Source organism: Copidosoma floridanum, unplaced genomic scaffold, assembly GCF_036245765.1.
Source record: "Copidosoma floridanum isolate Cflo_tuat_1 unplaced genomic scaffold, Cflo_Japanese_pri ptg000013l, whole genome shotgun sequence".
In the NCBI taxonomy this organism is placed as follows: Eukaryota; Metazoa; Arthropoda; class Insecta; order Hymenoptera; family Encyrtidae; genus Copidosoma; species Copidosoma floridanum.
In genome coordinates this window covers 13,859,421-13,880,259 of record NW_028321890.1, presented here as the reverse complement: position 1 = coordinate 13,880,259, position 20,839 = coordinate 13,859,421, and the positions used below count along the sequence as shown (strand labels likewise).

Below are 20,839 nucleotides of genomic sequence, written 5' to 3'. Positions count from 1 at the left end.
AGTAATAAACTTAAAGGTATAGGTATTATCGAAAATCACGACGCTTCTCCTCTTGACACGCTGTTGGCTCTCTCTCTGCTTCTTGCGGAGCTCTGCACTCTCCCTTTACAGTCTCGACAGGCTCCGTCGCTGCGATGGTGGCACTGGCGTGGGCGTATGGCGCGGGAAAACCAAACATACCGCCCGCCTCGTTCCAGGAACGATTGCACGTGGTTCATTTGTGGCCATAATGAGCCTAGCCGCCCGCCGTGAGCCCGGTGCCGGTTGGACCAGGATCGTCTGTGGCGTGATCAGCACACTCAATGACGGGAAGACGAGCAATCTTGGTGATAGGACGGACGTACTCTCCCGAGGCAGTTCTTACCCGAACAACGCGGACGGACCCATCTGGTCCCGGTTTGACGTCGACGATTCGGCTCAGTGGCCACTTCCCGATAGAGTTCAAAAGCGTTGGATCCACAACGAGGACTACGTCTCCAACGGCGAGATTGGGACGGGGCCGGGACCATTTCGTCCGTTGTTGCAAGGTGTTGAGATACTCGAGGGTCCAGCAGCGCCACAGCGCGTTGCGCATGTCTTGCACAAGGGTCCAATGGGTCAGGTAGTCTAGGTTTTCAGAAGTGTTGGTGGCAGGCAGAGAAGTAAGGGGTCCTCCGATCAGAAAGTGAGCTGGCGTGAGCATGTCCAAGTCCTCCGTATCTCCAGATAACGGGCCCAGAGGGCGACAGTTGAGAATCATTTCAATCTCTGCAAGCAGGGTTGAAAACTCCTCGAAAGTGAGGTGTCTAGTTCCAACCACTCGACGAAGATGAGTTATCATCGCTTTAACCCCAGCTTTCCATAAGCCTCCAAAGTGTGAGGCGGATGGCGGAATGAAATGCGAGTCGATTCCCTCGTTGGCCAGACTCTCAGCCACTGAATCCCAGTCGTGGTTGGCCCTAGCCATCAGCTGCTTGAGTTCGTGATCTGCCCCGTAGAAGTTCGTTGCGTTGTCGCTCCAGATTTCCTTTGGTTTTCCTCTGCGGCCTATGAAGCGAGTGAGTGCACCGAGGAAACTCGCTGTTGTTAGGTCTCCAACAGGTTCAAGGTGTAGGGTTTTTGACCACATGCAGACAAAAACAGCGACGTATCCCTTGACCGACTTGGCACCTCGACCCTTGGATCGGAGGATGGAGGAAGGTCCCGCGTAGTCTACTCCAGTGCGGCTGAAGGGCTGAGCGGGCGTCACGCGAGCTGTCGGCAAGGGAGCCATGAATTGGTGAAGGGGTCGAGCTGGTGCTTTCGAGCACACAACGCACTGATGAACTCGTCGCTTTATCTCCACTGCTCCTTCAACGATCCAAGCCCGTCGCATGACGTGCGAGTACGTTGAGCGAAAGCCGCCGTGCAAGGCTCGCTGATGTGCCCAGTCGATCACTAGCCTCGACAAGGGACATCTTGCATCCAGGACTGGTGGGTGTTTCTCTTAATAAGCAAGTGGTGAGTGACGAAGACGGCCGCCGACTTGTAGTATGCCTTCATCGTCCAAGAAGGCGCTTAGCCGGCTGAGGGGGCTCGAGATCTTGACAGGGAGAGAATTTTTCAAGGTCTTGATGTCGGCAGCAAAGTAACGAACTTGACTGAGTTTAGCGCAGCAAAGAAAACTGTGCTGGAGTTCTGCGACCGTGATTGGAGCTTCGGATTTCATGCAATCGGGTATTCTGATACCAGTCATGAGTTTCTTACACTCGATACGAGTCCTTAGTATCAAGATGAACCGTCGGCATCTGACGAGCACTCGGAGCATGTGCAGCAAACTAGAAAAGTCGTCCATGAAATCGCGGCTTCCTTGCAAGATGGTCAGGCAGGTGGTTAATGCGATGGTGTGTCGGCCTCCGTCGTAGTGACCGGTCGGAGAAGGCGGCTGCTGTAAGGTTGAGGGCCACATAGAAGGTGGGTCTGTTAGCCAAGACGGGCCGGTCAACCAGAGGGTGTTGTGTTGAAGAGTCGAAGGCTCCGCACCCCTGGTAGCGGTGTCAGCCGGGTTGTCGCTGGTGGGACCGTAGCGCCAGGTACCGTGAGCTGTGAGTTCCTGAATGTGATGGACATAATTGTCGACAAGATCGTTCCCAACAGGCTCGCTGGAGTGTAGCCAGCTGAGTACCGTGCTCGAGTCACTTCAAAGGTAGTACGTGCAATCCAAGATCGTCAAGCTCGCATCCACGAGTCTAAGTAGGCGAGCAGCAAGAAGAGCAGCTCTCAGCTCTAATCGGGAAATAGTCATCCGTGTATTCTGTCGCTCCGGTGGAACGAGACTTTTGATCGGAGAAAGCTTTGTCTTCGCGCCGATAAGACTTACATTTACCGTGCCAGATTCCTGCTCAAATCTGATGTAGACCGCCGTCGCCAAGGCTCTTCTGCTGGCGTCGGCAAAGGCGTGTAGTTGGATCGAACTGGCCGGGGACGATTGAAGCCATCGAGTAAGGGTGAGTAGGGAGACGTCAGACAGCTTGGAGTAAAATGACTCCCATCGCTTAGCGTAAGATGCCGGCAGTGGCTCATCCCATGTTAGCCTTGCCCTCCAAAGGTCTTGGATAAGCATTTTGTCCACGACAATAATGGGTGACAGCCAGCCAGCAGGGTCGAAAAGCCGAGCCGCTTCAGCCAGGACACGACGCTTTGTCAGTGTATCGCTCTTGTTGAATGCAGGAGGGGAAAACCGAAAGCAATCGGCACTCGGATCCCAAGCAATTCCCAACTTTTTCACTGGACCATCCGTGGTGAAGTGAAACTAACTCGGTCGCAGCAAATCTTCGACTTTCAAATCGTGCAAGAGAGATGGCGTGTTTGAGACTTACTTCTTGAGTTCGAAGCCGCCCGCCTTCAGAAGTTGAACCAGTTGATCTCTACGCTTTCTGGCCGTGTCCTCGTCGTCTGCGCCGGTCAAGAAGTCGTCGACATAAAGATTTCGGCGGACAGCGTCAACTGCTTCAGGAAAGGCAGCTCCTTCGTCCTCGCACAGTTGCGTTACAGTCTTTAACGCTAAATAAGGTGCGCTAGCCTCTCCGTAGGTGACTGTAAGCAAGACGTAGTGAGTCTCCGGCTCATTTTCACCTTGACTCCAGATGACTCGTTGTAAATGCACGTCCTCCTTTCGGATTTGTATCTGACGGAACATCATCTTGATGTCTGCACAGAAGGCTACTCGGTAAAGTCTCCACCAAGTGAGGACACTGACAATGTCATTTTGTAATTTGGGCCCTGGATAGAGAGCGTCGTTCAGACTGTATCCCGTTGAGGTGGGGCTCGAGGCGTTGAAAACAACGCGAAGGCGCCACCCACCGTCACTGCGCTGCCAGATGGCGTGATGAGGTATATAGTTAACCCTCTGAGGGCAGTTCTCCATCTCCTGCTCCGACACTGGACGCATGTGGCCTAATCGGATGTATTCGCTCATGAATGCCACGTAGTGCTCTTGAAGGTCAGGATCCATTTTCATTCTCCTCTGTGCAGCGTGTAAGGCTGCTATAGCCTGGTTCAAGCCGTCTCCGAGTAGATCGAGATAGTCTTCTTTGACAGGGAGAGGGACGACATATCTACCACTGCTGTCTCTCGAGTGGTGCTGAGCGTAACAGGCTTCGCACTTGGCATCAGCCGGAGAGACTCGAACTATACTTGGTATTTCTTCGACCACCCAATACCGCTGCATTAGTCCCACGAGGCACTCACTCCAGAGTCCCGTGTCCTGCAGCATTGCTAGGCTTGATGTGGTAGGAGCCGGGGAATCGCCTTGAGCTCCGGTGATCGTCCAACCAAATATCGTTCGTTGAGCGATGAAGCTCCCTCGGCTGACGAGGCCGGAACGAAGAATTCGGCCATACACGTCTGCCCCAAGGACCAGGTCGACTGGTCTGGGTGACAAAAAGTCTGGGTCGGCCAGTTTGAGTCCATGGAACTACGCGTCGGCATTGAAGTTGAGCTTCCTGGAGGGAGTAATCAGACCGATATGCTGCAGCACGTGAGCGTTAACTTGAAAGACCTTTTGCCCATTGGAAAGGCTTAGCTTCGTGCACGCCAATGAGGAGCTTATGACACCGCCCGAGATTCCAACAACCCCGATCGAAGAGTTCCTTAAGCCGTCACCGTACTTTCGAGCTAGTCGTAAGGTGGTAAGAGTCGACTCTGAACAAGGATCGAGAAGGGCTCGAGCTCTTCCGGAACGTCCAGTGCTACCACCCACGCTGATGATTGCCGTTGGTAGAAGGCCTAGTCAGAATGACTCGGAGCCATTCAAGGGACCCTCGCTGGGTTGTGTGTCCAGCTTAGGGAATTTCGGAGGCCTATTGGAATCAGTGGAAGAGTTTGTTCGCTTTCCGGAGGCATCATGAAGGGACGTGTGATGTTGTGCCCCGCAGGCCTGACATGACATCGGAGAAGGGCAGTTGCCCGCGGAGTGGCCCTCTCGCAAACAGTTGTAGCACAATCGATTTTTGGTGGCTAGTCCATGCCGATCATTTGGTGACATTCGTTTATAGGTGGTGCAGCGCCCAACGTAGTGAGGTTCCCTGCACGCAACGCAGCGCGCTGAGCCAGCTGTAGTCGCGGCCACTACGCGAGTTGGACGAGCAAACGGGCTTGACTTCGGATCGCCCCTGAAAGTCGCAGCAGTCGATCTCGGTGCGACTTTTGGCGCTAGAGACAAAAGAGTTCTGCAGTGACGTCGGAGGAAATCGGCCAGGTTCTTGAAAGTAGGGTAGAAGTTTCCACTACCACCGGAGCCCTTGTCGGACACTTCCAGCTCTTCTTCCCAATCTCGCCGAGTGGCTGTATCCATGGCGTCGGAAGCAAGAGAGATGAACCAATCATCCCACGAGTCAACGGGGCGAGCCAACGTTCGCAGTTGGTCGCGGTGTCTCTCCAGATCATCGAGCAACGCTTGAAGTCCGTGGGCAGACTCTTCCTTGAGCTGGTGTAGAGATTTGAGAGCTTTGATATGCTCTTGAGTCAACAGTCTCTGGTGGTAGTAGCGGGACTCCAAAATGGACCATGCGACGGCGTAATTGGACTCGGTGATCTGTAGGCTGTCGATTGCTGCCTTCGCCTCGTCGAGCACGCATGTCTTGAGGAAGTACAGCTTGTCTACGGCAGGGATTGTGTCTTTACCGTGAACTAGAGACTTAAACAGGTCCCTGAATGTCTCCCAGTTCTCTCGTCGTCCATAAAATGTCGGCAGAGTGATCTTTGGCAGTATTGAGGTGCCGTAGTTCGCTTGGGGTTGGATCTGGGGAGGTGGGTCGTCTCGAAAGAAACGTGCACGTTCATTGTATAGGTTGCCTCTAGCTTCAACGTAAAGGGCCTCCACGGCGAAGTACTTGTTATCTGTGAAGTACGGTGCGTCATTCGCTTCAGATCCTGTCAGCAATCGGACATGAGTGTCGGTGAAGTTGGCCCAGTAACCCTCAAGGAGTTCGAGTCGACTGAGAACGAGACCTTCCGTCCACTGTTCTGATTGAGTATCTCGAACCGCTCAAGAAGTATTCTCAATTACTTGACTCAGAGCCCGTTGAGAGTTGAGCATGTCTATGATTCTGAAAATAGATCAATTGCGTTGTAGCAAGGGTTTTGAAAGTAGTCACTTGAGTCAATTGAAGTGAGAACCGGTAAGAGAGGGGCTGCAAGTATGCAAGCAGCGTCTTGGGTTGCATCGTTAACATGAAGGACTGTTAACGACCAGGGTTGTTCGATCTTCTTGCGTGAGCGTTGTTACTCGAAAGAAGAGAACTGTGAGTCTCGGGTAAAGAAAAGTTCCATGGCTTTATGACCGTTGTTGGTCAATGACCTCCTGACCACCTTCGTTCAAGCGTCGTTGCTTGACCGCAGTGGCCAGGCGGTCCTGTTGAATAAGCAGTTGTTGCTTTTGATGCTTGCACGTACAGCGTTGGGGCTGTAAGTAATTTTTGATTCGAGTGGTCTCGTGCTGGGGACCAATCCATGTACGAAGCGATATCGGCAAGCGGCTATTGTAAGCCCTTTGTCACACCGTAAAAGAAGCCGTTCTTACCTCAATAGAACTGTTGCGAGAAAAGTGTGCTCCAGCCACTCTTAGCTCTCGGCCCGCACAGAAACACACGTACACATATGTATACACACATACATACACATGTGTGTGTAAAAGGGAGGGACAGATATGTATGATTATTGGAGAGATCACGAACTGCATCGTGCCCTGCAGCAGAATGTAGTAAGATAACCACACATAGGCGCACGTACACACACGGACACACACGTATAGATGCACACACACACACACATGTGTGTGAGAAAGAGAGGGAGAGAGGATGATACATGATTTTTTGAGAGAGAAAGAGCGCGAACTGCATCGCGCCCTGCAGCAAAATCTAGCAGGATAGAGCACTGTTAACGTCCTGGTGCCCGGGCGTTTCCGCATCGCTGCACTCGGACGGGCACTCATTGCACACACCACTGCGCGACGAACGCTGGTTCGGGGCACGAGGATAACAAAGCAGCGTAACGGTGGCTGAGCACAAAGAGCAAAGAAAATATTGCATCCCATCGCGCGCTCACGGGGTGCAGAGAGAAGCGGGCTAATAAGCCTGCTCTGAGTGTCATAACCTGGCTGTCGTCCACGAGTGGGACCTTTTGCACGAGCACCGAGATCGTTCCCCCCAGATCCGGCTCGAAGGACCATTTTGTTAAAATCTGCTTGAGTTTGCTGGCCGGATGTGGGGGGAGGATGAGATGCACGTGGGCGCAATGATCACCTATATTGAAACTCAGAACACACTTTCTTGAAAAACTTACTTGTGTTTTATACAGGTGGTTAAACCGTCCGAAACACTAATCAAAGCAGGGTCGCGCTCGACCCTCGAAAGACAAAGATAATAGTAATAAACTTAAAGGTATAGGTATTATCGAAAATCACGACGCTTCTCCTCTTGACACGCTGTTGTCTCTCTCTCTGCTTCTTGCGAGGCTCTGCACTCTCCTTTTACAGTCTCGAAAGGCTCCGTCGCTGCGATGGTGGCACTGGCGTGGGCGTGTGGTGCGGGAAAACCAAACAGCATCATTAAATAATTAATTTACGTAATTAAAACTGTTTAAAATAATGTAAGTAATAGTGGACTCTTAAAACATTATTAAAAGGTGCCTTATATAATTTATACTTATAATTATTCAAAATATTAATCTTCAATTATATGTAAATACATTTTATTCATTTTCAACAAAAATGATAGTTTTCGTACCTGGTTGTGCATGTCGCCAGGGCGAGCACCAGGCCCGAGGGACTCCTTGTGCTTGCCCTGGTTGGATGCGCACCAGATGCGAACCCTATTTTTCGAGGGGCCGTCCACGGGGTTTAAAGATTCAAGACATAATGACGATTCAATTAGGATATAAATCTTGAATCACAAAAAAAAATTTAATTTAATTTAATAACCTTTTAAGCAATCAAGCATCGGCGATAAGAAACCCAATAGTTTATCAGTATATTAATTAGCAATATCTGCCTTGGTGAGTAAGCAACGGTGATTAAAAACCCAACTGTTTATTTGGGAATTTATTTTTTGAAAAATCTTTCAGGTGAGTAGGCATCGGCGATTAGAAACCCAACTGTTGTTTATTGGATTAATTAATGAAATAATCTTCTAAACGAGTAAGCATCGGCGATTAGAAACCCAAGTATTTTTCATTAGATTAATACATAAAATGATCTTTTAAAAGAGTAAGCATTGGCAATTAGAAACCCAACTATTTATGTGACAATTAATTAAAAAAATAATCTTTGAACGAATAAGCATCGGCGATTAGAAACCCAACTGTTGTTTATTAGATTAATTAATGAAATAATCTTCTAAACGAGTAAGCATCGGCGATTAGAAACCCAAGTATTTTTCATTGGATTAATACATAGAATAATCTTTTAAAAGAGTAAGCATTGGCAATTAGAAACCCAACTATTTATGTGACAATTAATTAAAAAAATAATCTTTGAACGAATAAGCATCAGCGATTAGAAACCCAAGTATTTTTCATTGGATTTATAAATAAATAAATCTTTTAAAAGAGTAAGCATCGGCAATTAGAAACCCAAGTATTTTTCATTGGATTAATACATAAAATAATCTTTTAAACAAGTAAGCATTGGCGATTAGAAACCCAAGTGTTTTTCATTGGATTAATAAATAAAATAATCTTTTAAACGAGTAAGCATCGGCGATTAGAAACCAAACTGTTTATTTAGGAATTTTTTTTTTTTAAATCTTTTATGCGAGTAGGCATTGGCGATTAGAAACGATAAGATTTTTGATATTATTAAAAAATAATAGTACGTATATTACGCACCTAGTGAGCGAGGTTAAGAATGTCGCAGATTTCACGTAAATAAACGGATAACGTGAAATCTAGGACATTTCTCGACCACCAAACGTGGTGCGTATACTATTTTTCTGCATACCCTCGCCTAAAGAGCTGATTATCTGTTTAAGAGCAGGTCAGATATGAAGCACTGTCGGCAGGGGTATGCAGAAAAATATACTTTCAGGCCAACATAAATCGATGGTTAGAAACCCAACATTTTTTTTTTATTAATATTGAATATAACATTCTCTTAGGCGAATTAGCATCGGCAATTTAGATTTCTGGTATTATAAATAAATAAAATATGTCTTAGGGCGAGCATGAATCGGTGATTAGAAACCCCACAGTTTTTAAGTATTCATGATAAATAAAATACGCTTTTACTATTAATGTCGATTTTATTATTAATACGCTTTCAGGCGAGCAAGCATAGGAGATTAGAAACTCTACAGTTTTTTGATATTATTATTAAACAATATAAGCTTCTAGGCGAGCTTTAATCGGCGATTAGACACCCAACAGTTTTTTAGCTTTGATAATGAATATTATTTTGATACTGTTAGACGAGCATGCATCGGTGATTAGAAACCCTACAGTTTTTTAAAATTTTCTGTTAAACAATATAAGCTCTTAGGCGAAAGGAAAAACTATAAAGTCTCCAATCACTGATGCTTACTTGCCTGAAAGCATATTTTTTCATCATTAATATTCAAATCTGTTCGGTTACCAATTACCAATGCTGACTCACCTAAGAGCATATTTTATTTACTGATAACACTGAAATCTGTTAGGTTTCTAATCGCCGATGCTTACTTGCCTAAAATCGTCTTTTATTCATTTAAAGTAATAAAATCTGTTGAGTTTCTTATCACCGATAGTTACACACCTAAGTTATCATTTCATTTACTATTAATACTAAAATCTGTTGAGTTCATAATCACTGATGCTTACTTGCCTAAGATCGTATTTTATTTATTAATAATACTTAAATCTGTTGGGTTTCTAACGCTGATAATTACGTGTCTAAGTTTTTGTTTTATTCACTATTAATACTTAAATCTGTTAAGTTTTTCATCTCCGATACTTACTGGCCTGAGGGCTTTTTTTATCTTACTAATATATAAAGCAGAAGCGCTTAAACCGTTGTAATCGCTAACCGCGAAAACTACTAAACCGATTTTGCTTTAATTTTGCACACTGATTCATTATACTTTCTAGATGGTTTTAGTATAGTTTTTATTTTAAAAAATTTAATAACAATAGCAATAAATGAGCTCAAAGTTTTTCAAAAATACGCCAGCTTTTCACTTTAGTTCAGTAAAATCCGCTAGGTGGCGTCAACATAAAATCGAAGCTACCTGCAACAGAATTAAAAAAGTATGGTTATAATAGGCCGGAGCGTATCGATAGTTGTACAGTCGAGCTTCGGCAGCTCAACAAGCTGTACAGAGAATGCTGATGATAGTCCTGCAGCTGGGTATCCCGGTTACGGACAACACTCTTCTCTAAGGGGAAGAGACCTAAGTGTCGCTTCACCCTGAATCTCGATGAGTGCAAAAAAAAAAAAAAAATTAATTCCAACCGATGCCGTCTGCCAGAATACCAGGAGACATATCTAGCCAGAGCACAATCTGCACCAACTCTTCAGAGTAGTGTGGCAGTCCCAACATCCCACCTGGTATAGTTAGAAAATTTGTGGCTACAAATGTAAGCAAGGGAAAACAGCTCTGAGGGGCACGGGAAGCCACAACGGCTACCTTCTTGGTCGTCGCGTCCCCAATGCGCTTACCCACATGTTCCCGTCTAAAGATGAGCAGTTGGTTATCCGGGGGACGACCCGAGACGAGATATTCTTTGGTTAGCGGCGTACCTCCCTCCATCACAGTCTCCGTACATCGAGACTCCCAGGGTGAGAATCAAGCAACCCATAGCCAGCTCTTAATCATCAGGAATAATAATAAAGAATAGCCTGGAAGTTTCACCACTGGCGCTTTTTAGGGCCATTATAAGTATTTACGTTCTCTACTTAACCATCAATTTCATCGGTTCTTTTTAGGGGCCACCTAAGTGTAAACTACCTTGCCAACAAATACATTTTCATTACCATTTCCGGAAGCGATTCGTCGACTAAAAGACTATATTAACTAAAGACGGGCACTATTAAACCAAGTCAGCTATTCACTGGCAGACGTCACCTGCGGAGTTGTTCTTCGCAAGGCTGGAAAACCCGGTGACCGACGACTCTATATTAACCTCTTGACTTTAAGCATTTAACCAGGAATCACTGATCCTCTCCAAGGTCTGTGCTGGGCAAACCTATAACAGCTATAAAGGAAAAAAAAACTTGAGCCAACGGGACAGCCTCCACTGGACAAGTATCACTAACCAATCTCCCCATCTAAGATCACCAAAACAACTGAATCTGCAAATAAAAAAGTTGCTTTAGACACCAACGTCTTCGACGTTATACCGGGAGACGTTGGAAAAGAGCACTACAACTAGCCCCAAAGCTTCGGACTTTGTAATTTTTCTCCCAATCAGTCTGGGTCTTCAACAGTAAGCCAGAGAAGATCACCCTGAGGTATCCAGGCAGTCACAATTGCTGTTAACTGCAGTCAAAAAAGAGTTAACTTAAGAAGCTCACCGGTCTTTTTTAGGGTCATCAAACGTCGAACTACCTTGCCAACAAATGTATTAAAATTAACAAAGTTGACTGAAAATAGCCTTTAGGGGTCATAAAAGTCGTTAGCATGCCAATAGTCGCAAAAGGGTATATAGGAAAGAAAACTTCAAATGTATCTAATGAATACAATTTGAGGCGTCAAAAAACTGACGCAGAAAATTTATCGAGATTGAAACAGCAACGTCAAAATCGACAACTTAAGAGTCCATTACGTGAGAGATCAGCTTTTCATTGTACCCTCACAGCAATCTCTGAAATCTTTAAAGATCCTACTTCAGATTTTTAAATAAGTAGAAAATGTATTTCTGTTTTTGTCGCAATAAAAATGTTGAGTTTAAGGTCCAGGACTTTGTTGCTCTGGTAATAAAATTGTGAGATATGAGAAAAAAAAATTTTTTTTTAATATAAATTTTTTGGGGGTTTAAAATCTTAACAGCTTTAAAAAATAGCCCTTTTTGTAAATTACACAGAAGAAACTGTAAATCAACAACTTCTTATAGCCATCGATTATTTTATGGCATGAAGAACGCACGGTACTTTTCAGTATAATTATTTTTTTTAATTTTTACACCTTATTATTTGACCAAATAAACTATATGGATTTCGAAAAAATATGTTTTTAATAAGAAGATTTTTGTTCTGAGATGTATCGGGAATATGTGTAAAATTTTCTAACTAAAAATGTTTCACACTACATGTCAACACACTACGGTGTTTTATTTAGTAAGTCTCGGGCGAAGACGAGACGGGGGGCTGCTAGTCTACTTATAATACTAAAATCTGTTGGGTTTCTAATCACTGATGCTTACTTGCCTAAGAGCATTTTTAATTTATCAAGAATCCTAAAAATTACTACTAAACTATTTTATTTAACAACATAAAAGCCTAAAGCTCTGTGAAAAACTTTCTTTTGAACTCGGTGAACTGTACTTATTTTTGTCCGATCTCGGCAAACTGAACTTCTTTTCTTCCGAGCTCAATGAACTGGACTTGTTGTCTTTTTCCTACTTTGGGCGTTTTTTTTAACATTTGGACGTTTATTGCGCTCTCAGTAGATAAAAAAGGGTTGGCACCTGGTGCTCATCCAACCAGGGCAAGCACAAGGAGTCCCTCGGGCCTGGTGCTCGCCCTGGCGACATGCACCACCAGGTACGAAAACTATCATTTTTGTTGAAAATAAATAAAATGTAATTATACATAATTTAAGATTAATACTTTAAATAATTAAAAGTATAAATTATATCAGGCGCCTTTTCATAATGTTTTAAGAGTCCACTATTACTTACGTTATTTTAAACAGTTCTAATTACGTAAATTAATTATTTAATGATGTTAAAGCATATAATTTACACTTTACTGTCTCAATGTAGAGGAGTGAGAAAATATTATTTTAAACTAGACAAAGTCAATTTGAAAAAAAAAAATAGAAATTCATTGAGATAAGTTTTGTCTTATAATCTGTTTTGAGAAACTAGTCGTTTGATAGTTTATTATTTTCAGATGAGGCGTTATATCAATTTAATTTTGAAATAGGACGTTTTTTAATGTAATTTTGAGATAGGACGTTTCTCAATATAATTTTGGAGATAGGACGTTTCTTAATATAACTTCGAGATAGGACGTTCTTAAATATAATTTCAAGATAAGATGATCTTCAAAGTAATTTTGAGATAGGACGTTTTTAAAAATATAGTCGAGATAGGACATTTTTCAAAAACATTTTCGAGATACGACGTTCTTTTACTCAACTGACGCGACCGATATAGTCAAGGGCTGCTTGGTTAATCCGCGCAACGGCTGTACTTGTGGAGCAGCAGACGCGCGAGTTCTTTCTCAGTGTACTGGGCTAATGCAACTAGGGGTAAGTGTACCTATCTCCGTGCTCTGCCCTATTACTGTGGATTTTAAAAAACTGATGATAACTTGCTTAAAATAAGAAATGTTTCATATAAAATAATTTTTCAATTTTAATAATCTAAAATGGCGTTAACGTAGATGCAATTCAAACAGAAATATTTGTGTATATTTGGAGTAAATAATTATATTCCACGGTATCCGGTACAACGCGCTCATTAACTGATTGTGTACGTATTTCCACGGTGAGCGTACGTAAACATAACCCTATACTTACAGAACGCACGACAGTTAACGCGTAATCAATTAGTAGGTAAGCACGTTGATCTAACGTAACCAAAATAAAGAAAACTATAGAAAGGAAGAAAAATCTATTGCTGAGTGCTCAAAAATGTATAAGATTCCTACTAAACGAATAAGCAAGTACAAAAAAAAGTAATATTTTTTTAAAACAATAAATAAGTCATGTAGAAAATGTAAGTGAAATTTGCATTTTTTTTTATATTCCGCAAATACAACTTTCTTTACCCACGGTAATACGGACACGGTGATTGGGACATCCGCGGTAATACGTACACGGTAATAGGTACACAACCACGGTAATACCAGCATACCGTTTTTATTCGTTTTAAAAATATTCTACTGCAGTTTTAGCTTTATAAAATTTTTTTAAATATTCCGTAAGAGATCATGTAAGATTTAAAAAAAAAATATTCCAAAAAATTTTAGTATACCATTTTTTATGGTGCATTTAAGTTGGAATTTTTAGTACGTGCTACGGAGATAGGTACCTTTACCTCTATTGGACGTATGCATCAAAAGGAGCTCTACGTATAGAGTTTTATCATGGAAAATGTTAAATACTTTCGTATATGTCATTTTCCAGCCTCACCCCCAACGGATCACTTATCTCTACTCCTATATCATATGACAGTGGAGGGTGCTTTAACTAATTAAACGTACTAAATTATATTGTTCTTTTTGGCAGTCTTAGTCAAATATTCTTTTAATAAACTAGATTTTTCTTTTGCTTTTGAAGATTTTGGTAAAAAGGCATTATTTTCTTCCAAGTGTTTATTTGTTTTTTATTTTATTAATAACAAAGAAAAGCTAATATAAGTTTGTATCTAAGAATCGACATAAGATCTTACTTAAGATTTTATATAAGTTCTTATAAATTATTTTTTTCTGGGCAAACGTTAGTTTAAGAGTTTACTCTCTTACTTAAGACAATATTATTATTTATTAGTGTTTATTATTACTGTTAAAATAATAATTATCATCATCTCCAAGGTATAGTTGTTGTCAAATGTAATTGATAAGACATAATTATGTTTTATGTAATAAATAATACTTTTGATGTTTTTTGCCATCCAGAATTATTAACTGTATACTATTCTTTCTATCATTTATTATACATACGTATTAAAGTGTAAATCATACGTTAATAGTATGTCTCAATAGTCGTGTAGACTCTTATGCCTTAGCATCTATTATAAACTTGCGAGAACAGGATCCATAAAATCAAGTTGTACAACTAAAGAGACCCTCCAGTGGATCATACGATGACGGATATTAAAAAATGTGAAGAGTTGGTACTCAAACATTTCGTAAACAATAGCTTGATATTTCTATTACGTAGATTAAAAAAACGTATCCTTGCGCAATAAACAGAGTCTATAATAAGAAAGTATACGTAGCTTTCTACTACGTTAGTACGTTATTCAGTCAATTAATGTACAGAAAAAATATAAAGGTCATTATCTAGACTAATAGCTTTCCTTAATGCCTCTTTAGTGGAATCTTAAATTAAGGATTCTATAGAAAAAAAACACGTGGTTATAGCGCGTAGAAAAACCATGTGGTAAACCACGCAGTTTTATATTATAAACCACGTGATTTTGTCTAAAAATACCACATGGTTTTCAAAACACCCAATGGGTTTAGTAAAACCACGAGGTTTTCAGAACCCTGTGTTAATTTGAAACAAAACCACGTGATTTATGATTTAAGACCACGTGGCTTACCACATAGTTTTTCCACGTGATGAAACCACGCGATTTTTTTCAATAGAGGAACAGAAATCGCTCAGAAAATTGTTTGTAAAAGTATTTATAACGATAGCATATAACAAGACAAGAAAAAAATTTATCAAAAGAACTAGGATGAAGAAAATAATATTTGTAAAAACTATTAAGCTTCTTGGTGAAAAAGCCACGTGGTATTACAAAACCTGGTTTTAAAAACCATGTGGCATTTTGAGACAAAAACTACGTGGTAAACCACGTAGTTATTTTTAATAGAGTGGGTAAATTTTCAATCATCCATTACAATAAATCTATCACTCGCAGCTTAGTTACAAGAACGCCATTAATTTCCGCGTAACACGCAGAATAAAGTTGACTCTTGAGTTGTTTTAAACTATTAACAGTTATGTAGTGCACAAATATTTATTTATTTGCGTATTACCATATCAAATATACTATATCTATATCATCTATATGTTGAAATACGCATGCGCGAGAAATTCACTCCAACAAAATCGTCTGCATTTGGGATGTTATAAAAGCCTATATATATATATATATATATATATATATATATATATATATATATATATATATATATATATATATATATATATATATATATATATATATATGTATGTATGTAGTAACACATACAATGATAGGTATACACACTATAGTGTGGTTTGTTAAAAGTTTTCGAGTTTGGACCTTGGAGTGTTTGCGTTTGGACGGTTTGGAGTGTATAGTATACAAATAAAATAAATATACGGCTGTTGTCAAATTTCAGTTTTAATTAAATAATTTGTATTTATTATTGTGTCTAGCGCCAGTGAGGGTGGCATCACTCATACTGCGAACTGCGAACTGCGAGTCCTGTGTAGTTTTGCCTGTAATTCCTCTAATCGGTAGTATTAGAAAAATATATCTTGTATAACCAATATAACCCCTTTTCAGAGGACAAAGTTTGCCCACCGACTAAGCACCGCGCCGTCTCTATCTATCTATTGTTCTTCAAAAGAAAGCCAGTAAGGTATCACTTAAGGCCTCGTAGACGACGGTCTTCCGATTTTTTTGCTCTCAGAGATCCGTACAGCGAGTTCAGCTGGCTACGTTGACGAATAGAAAATGAAGAAGTTTGGCCACTTCGGGCTGCTTAAGCTCATGCAGGCTGATCCCACCCTGATCAGTCGCATAATAACCCTAAATTTTGAGCTGCACATCTTCGAGGCTACTGCCAAAGATGCCATTGGCATTGTATCTCACGACAGTGATACTGGAGCCAAGTGCTGTATCGCCAGGACTGAGCATCAAGTAATTACGTATCTGAATTTATTTTAAAAATAAATTTAATTCTACTTGTGTTTACAATATCTCTGCGCACATCCATTTAATAATTTTCATAAAAAGTGAAGTATAATTTTTTTGTGTATAGTGTTGGAAAATTTGTAGAGATAAATTCGCAATAAGCGATTTATCTCTTCTAATAAGAAAGTATTACAAATTGTGCGAGCTATGGCATGTATATTTTTTATTTTGTTTTTCAATTTTTCACAGTACGGACACCGATCAAACCATTTATAAGACTAATGGGTCTTAGATGTGACTAAGGGAGATGTGCGAAGATTAAAGACTGGTTGGCATTTGTATCATCAGTTGGGACCAACTAATCAACAACTTTTGATAGGTAATGACATTTTGACAGAGTATTATTAATTCTACTACGACAAAAATATATTTTGTAGAATATTGAATATACAGCAGGCTGTGAACTAGGTTTAATTTTTTTTTTCGACATTTCAAATTTTCTGTGTAAAATATAATTTAAAAAAGAATTAAACACGTTTTTCCACGAATTTGACACAACTACGTTGTACAAATCTTATTTATAGTTGGTTGTCAGTGGCTTTGACTGGTAGGGTCACGAGGGCATCAGCGATTTTCTGGAGTCAAACCAGGTCTAGCCCAGCCACCTGCACTGCGAGCACGCCGTCTGGACACTTTCCTCATCCCTCTACGCGTCGAGAAGGCCACGCCTCGTCACGTATGATAGGCCAGGTATAAATATACGCATTCTTTACATATTAATTAACAAAGAAAGGAAAAACGCAATACACATGGTACACACGTTGTAAAACTGTGCACCACCGCTGTAAGGCGCAGCTAACCTCGACCTACCCGCCATCCTGCTCAAGCAGGCTGACGGCGCCTAGGCCCGACTCATTCCTGAGGCATTCCTCGTCCTCCCGGACGTCCGCCTCATCGACGAGGCTGCCGACATGATCACCCTCGTCGTCGTTGGCAGAGGCGCGGCCTACATGCGGATCTGCCCTTCCTGTCTGCGCTCATGGGTAAGGGCGTCGTGCCCGACGCAGATCCGGCGTACGTCGCCAGCGCTGAATCTCGGAGTTCGCGGCCTTCCTGCGCAGCGACATCATTCTGCTGCTCTTCGCCCGCATCAACTAGATGCTACACTTTGGCCGGCTCCCGCCATACGAAGCCGACGTTAAGTTCATCCGATATCGTCAGGTTTATATCTGTGCCGAGAAGCTGCACAATTCAGTGGCGGCTAGCTACGCGATCCAGGCGAGCGTCGGACTGTCGGCTGAGATGCTAACCAAGACGCTGTGGAAGAGGGGCTACACGTTCAGCAGGGACGACCCAGGGTGGAGACAGCTCGATGCCGCGAAGAAGAACCGGTAGGTGTATCGCTCAATCAGTCTTGTATGATTTCTTATACTCCGTTGCTCGTTATGTATATACAAATTCACATGAGATGCATATCTGATTAACAACTGTTTAATTCCTAATGGTTTCTATAAAAATTCATCGATTAATACCTAAAATTAATATACATTGATGAATTACTTTATTTATTCATACTTTAAAAAAATCTGTATTTAAAAAATAATATAAAACCAGCATTGAAAAAGAAAGAGTAAATTTACAGTAGTGTGTATTTTGTATATCTAACATTTAAATAAGTATAATGTCATGACTAACATAAATTTAAAGTTCCAGTTGCTGCCCGAAGCTCAATGGAAATAAGAAATATCAAGATGCACATGGGTAATCAAAGATTTACGAACTTCATAAGAAAAATTGTGTAGTATCGTTGTGTTTTTAATTATTTTTAATTGTTTTATACTATGAAACCGCAATCAATAATCAAAACCATCATTAGTTGTTTTCAGGGAGGGAAACAATCGCGACACATGCACAACACCTTGTACGCAGTCTACAATTTGGCTATTGTATGAATAAACGACTGGCAGCTCGCAGGCGGCTTGTGGACCTGTTGAAACCATGCTTCTTCGAAGACTCGGACTAAAATTGAAGGGACTATAATTGCTGTCTCGTGCTTGTCCATAATCATAAGTGGTAATTAAATAAGCCCTTGGTCATTAGTAAATTATGAAAATTCTGTTTGTTCTACTTAACTAGTGTCTCTTACATAGTTGCATTTCATTCTGACAAATCATTGAGTTTTTTCGTAGTTAGATACTGACTGGAAATTTTTTTCACTTGTTATCAGTTATCTTCTTTAAGATTTTTTGATAAAATATTCGTTAGTTTGCTCCTAAAAGTACATTTTATTAGTGAATTTTGGCTAGATAGTTTTTATTATAATTTGAAATAGTAATACTTACCCATACACGTTTCTTCGAATGTACAACAGTAATGCAGGCTTCACTTCATATTGGCTGTTTTTATTTCTAATTTTAAAAATATTTTTCAAATTATCTCTTTCTTCCTACTGGACATTAGGTAATTTAATTACAGTGTAATAGTGTAATATTGTTTGAAGTTCGTTAAATCCAACTAAACCGACTAATACGTACAGTTCATTTTTCAAATTCAAAGTTGTAGGTATCTTCTTCAAGTTTACTTTCAAGTCCTTGCTTTTATCTATCAAGTAATTAACTTCTAATTCTAAACACATGTAGTAACCTAGTTTATAACTCTGAACAGCTCTCATTGCATTTAAAACATTTGGTATCGTTCGTATACATAGCATTTGAATAGTCTTGTATACCTGATAAAGAATTAGCATTTTTTGTAAAATAAGTATTTACTTCTTAAGTTTTATATTCTCTTGTTTTAGTAAATGAACATGCATGGCATTGATAGATTTTTTTAACAGAATATGTATCACCCACGCATTTTGAGAATAGAGTAAGAATATTATCTCGACAATCAACTTCTAACTGAAGGTTTTTTTCTTTAAGTTTATACTCATTTATGCAAAAAATCGTTCTGCTGTCATAATAATTTATTTTGAAATAATCTTTTGTGTACTCATCAATCATTCGAAAAAACTTTGAACTATTTGTTTTAAATAAAACTTTATCCATTACTAAATACTTGAAAGAATTGAAAAAACAGTAAGCTGCAGTGAATAGTTCAAAAATACTGTCTATAGGGCAGGTGTTGTAAATATTAATTGGTTTTTCGTACAAAGTCGTTGACTGAGGTGCTAATTTAGACCCATTTTGAATAAGACTCTTCTCAGTTGCTAAAAAATATGGTCTAAATATATTTTCACAAGAACTATCAGAACTCTCCAAGTACTTTCGTTTGGTGTAGCTTTCCCCTTCACTTATTTGTTCTTCTAATTCGCTTACAGTTGAATTACTTATTTTGTCATCATTTGAAAGATCAAGCATGCTATCATCGACTTTCATATTGTTCTTCGTATTTGATAGATGTAGACTGTCATTACTATTGTTATCATCTATCTCTTCGACACTTGCGACAAACGCAATTTCATCAGTTAAAGTCAACAATTGTATATCTACTAGATCATTTTGTGTATTTTCAGAGTTCACATCCATACACAAACAGTTAATAGGTTTTTTTTCTGGTGAATATTTACAAATACCTAGATGCAATGCTTGCAATCCCTCCTTAATCAATGACGCTTTTGCAAGTTTAATACTTCTATTGATTGCCTCCAAATCACTTACCACGAATTTATTTATCATATATGGCAAGGAAAAATGTTTAGCATTCTCAATATCCTTGAAGTAGGCTTCAGAAATAGCTGATGATGGACCAGTATGAGATTTATAATATTTCTGCATAACATTGGTAAAAGCTGGGAATGGAGCGTACAAATGAAAAATGTGACTCTTGAGTAGAGGGCAGTAAAAAACGTTAGGCATTGATGTTGCATTCTCAGTTGTACTGCTTAATTTCAGAGCATTATTGTAAATAGAGTTTATATAAGTGATTATTGCATTATCTGTCATAAAATCTTCAATTTCATCTTCTTTCAATTGGTATTCTTCGTCACATTCATACTCATCCATATTGAAGTCTGTAAATTTTTTTATCAGCCATTCAGTTCGTTGCCTACATTCTGAATCAAAATCACAAACAGTAATCTCTGATATTACAAATATAGACATTAAGAATTCTTCCAATAATTTGAAATCATCTATATCGATTGAAAAAGCGATACTTCTGACATAAAAATCTTTTACTCGGGTATCTTGTTTAGGAAAGCATTTCCATTTTGTGGCATTTTTAGTTGCGTGAGCTTTGTCTTATCACACGTAACAGGGTCTTAGTTTTGTTGTTGTATCGAAAATATAAGCAAAACAAATAATCAAATATTGTTTGTATGTGCATTGATTAAATGCCAGACAAATAGCATGTAAAAGAGCTGGCTCACCATCCGATACCACTCCATCGGGAATCGGTATTCCATTTCTCAGACCATCTGACAGCCACAATTTCAAATAATTAGTATCATGCTTTTCTGTTAACATTTGAAAGAGGGGTATGATTTTTCCCAGTATTTGGATAACACTAACACACAAAAATATGTGCCTACTCGTTCGCCATGGAAATTTTAATTTTCTCACCAACGACCCTGTAGCGTCTATTGATATGCAAACTCGTCCAAGTTTTG

General features: G+C 40.4%; 2 protein-coding genes across 2 annotated transcripts; one reads left to right on the top strand and one right to left on the bottom strand.

The window, feature by feature from the left end:
• Window positions 1–235: 235 nt before the first annotated feature.
• Window positions 236–7,064, bottom strand: LOC149374882 (uncharacterized). The gene is made up of 10 exons (XM_089590688.1): window positions 6,923–7,064; window positions 6,461–6,761; window positions 5,819–6,008; window positions 5,528–5,567; window positions 4,279–5,484; window positions 3,939–4,161; window positions 2,838–3,890; window positions 2,339–2,714; window positions 1,505–2,071; window positions 236–1,462 (listed from the first exon to the last, which is right to left on the bottom strand). Exons 1-10 carry the CDS (start codon window positions 7,062–7,064, stop codon window positions 236–238), a joined length of 5,325 nt encoding a protein of 1,774 aa, XP_089446814.1.
• Window positions 7,065–17,388: 10,324 nt separating this feature from the next.
• On the top strand, window positions 17,389–18,244 carry LOC149374881 (2-hydroxyacyl-CoA lyase 1-like). The gene is made up of 3 exons (XM_089590687.1): window positions 17,389–17,621; window positions 17,938–17,991; window positions 18,107–18,244. The coding sequence occupies exons 1-3, from the start codon at window positions 17,389–17,391 to the stop codon at window positions 18,180–18,182; spliced, it is 363 nt and encodes a 120-aa protein (XP_089446813.1). The 3' UTR covers window positions 18,183–18,244.
• Window positions 18,245–20,839: the final 2,595 nt, after the last annotated feature.

Bases quoted from the DNA above. Each gene is read 5' to 3' on its own strand.
- LOC149374882 (XM_089590688.1), bottom strand. From the start codon at position 7,064: ATGCTGTTTGGTTTTCCCGCACCACACGCCCACGCCAGTGCCACCATC. The intron at 2,715-2,837 runs GTAAGTCTCAAA...TTGGGATCCGAG, and splicing joins GGCGGCTTCGAACTCAAGAA to TGCCGATTGCTTTCGGTTTT. The intron at 2,072-2,338 runs GTAAGTCTTATC...CATCACATTCAG, and splicing joins AGGAATCTGGCACGGTAAAT to GAACTCACAGCTCACGGTAC.
- LOC149374881 (XM_089590687.1), top strand. From the start codon at position 17,389: ATGCTACACTTTGGCCGGCTCCCGCCATACGAAGCCGACGTTAAGTTC. The intron at 17,622-17,937 runs GTAGGTGTATCG...ATAAATTTAAAG, and splicing joins GATGCCGCGAAGAAGAACCG to TTCCAGTTGCTGCCCGAAGC. The intron at 17,992-18,106 runs GTAATCAAAGAT...AACCATCATTAG, and splicing joins AAATATCAAGATGCACATGG to TTGTTTTCAGGGAGGGAAAC.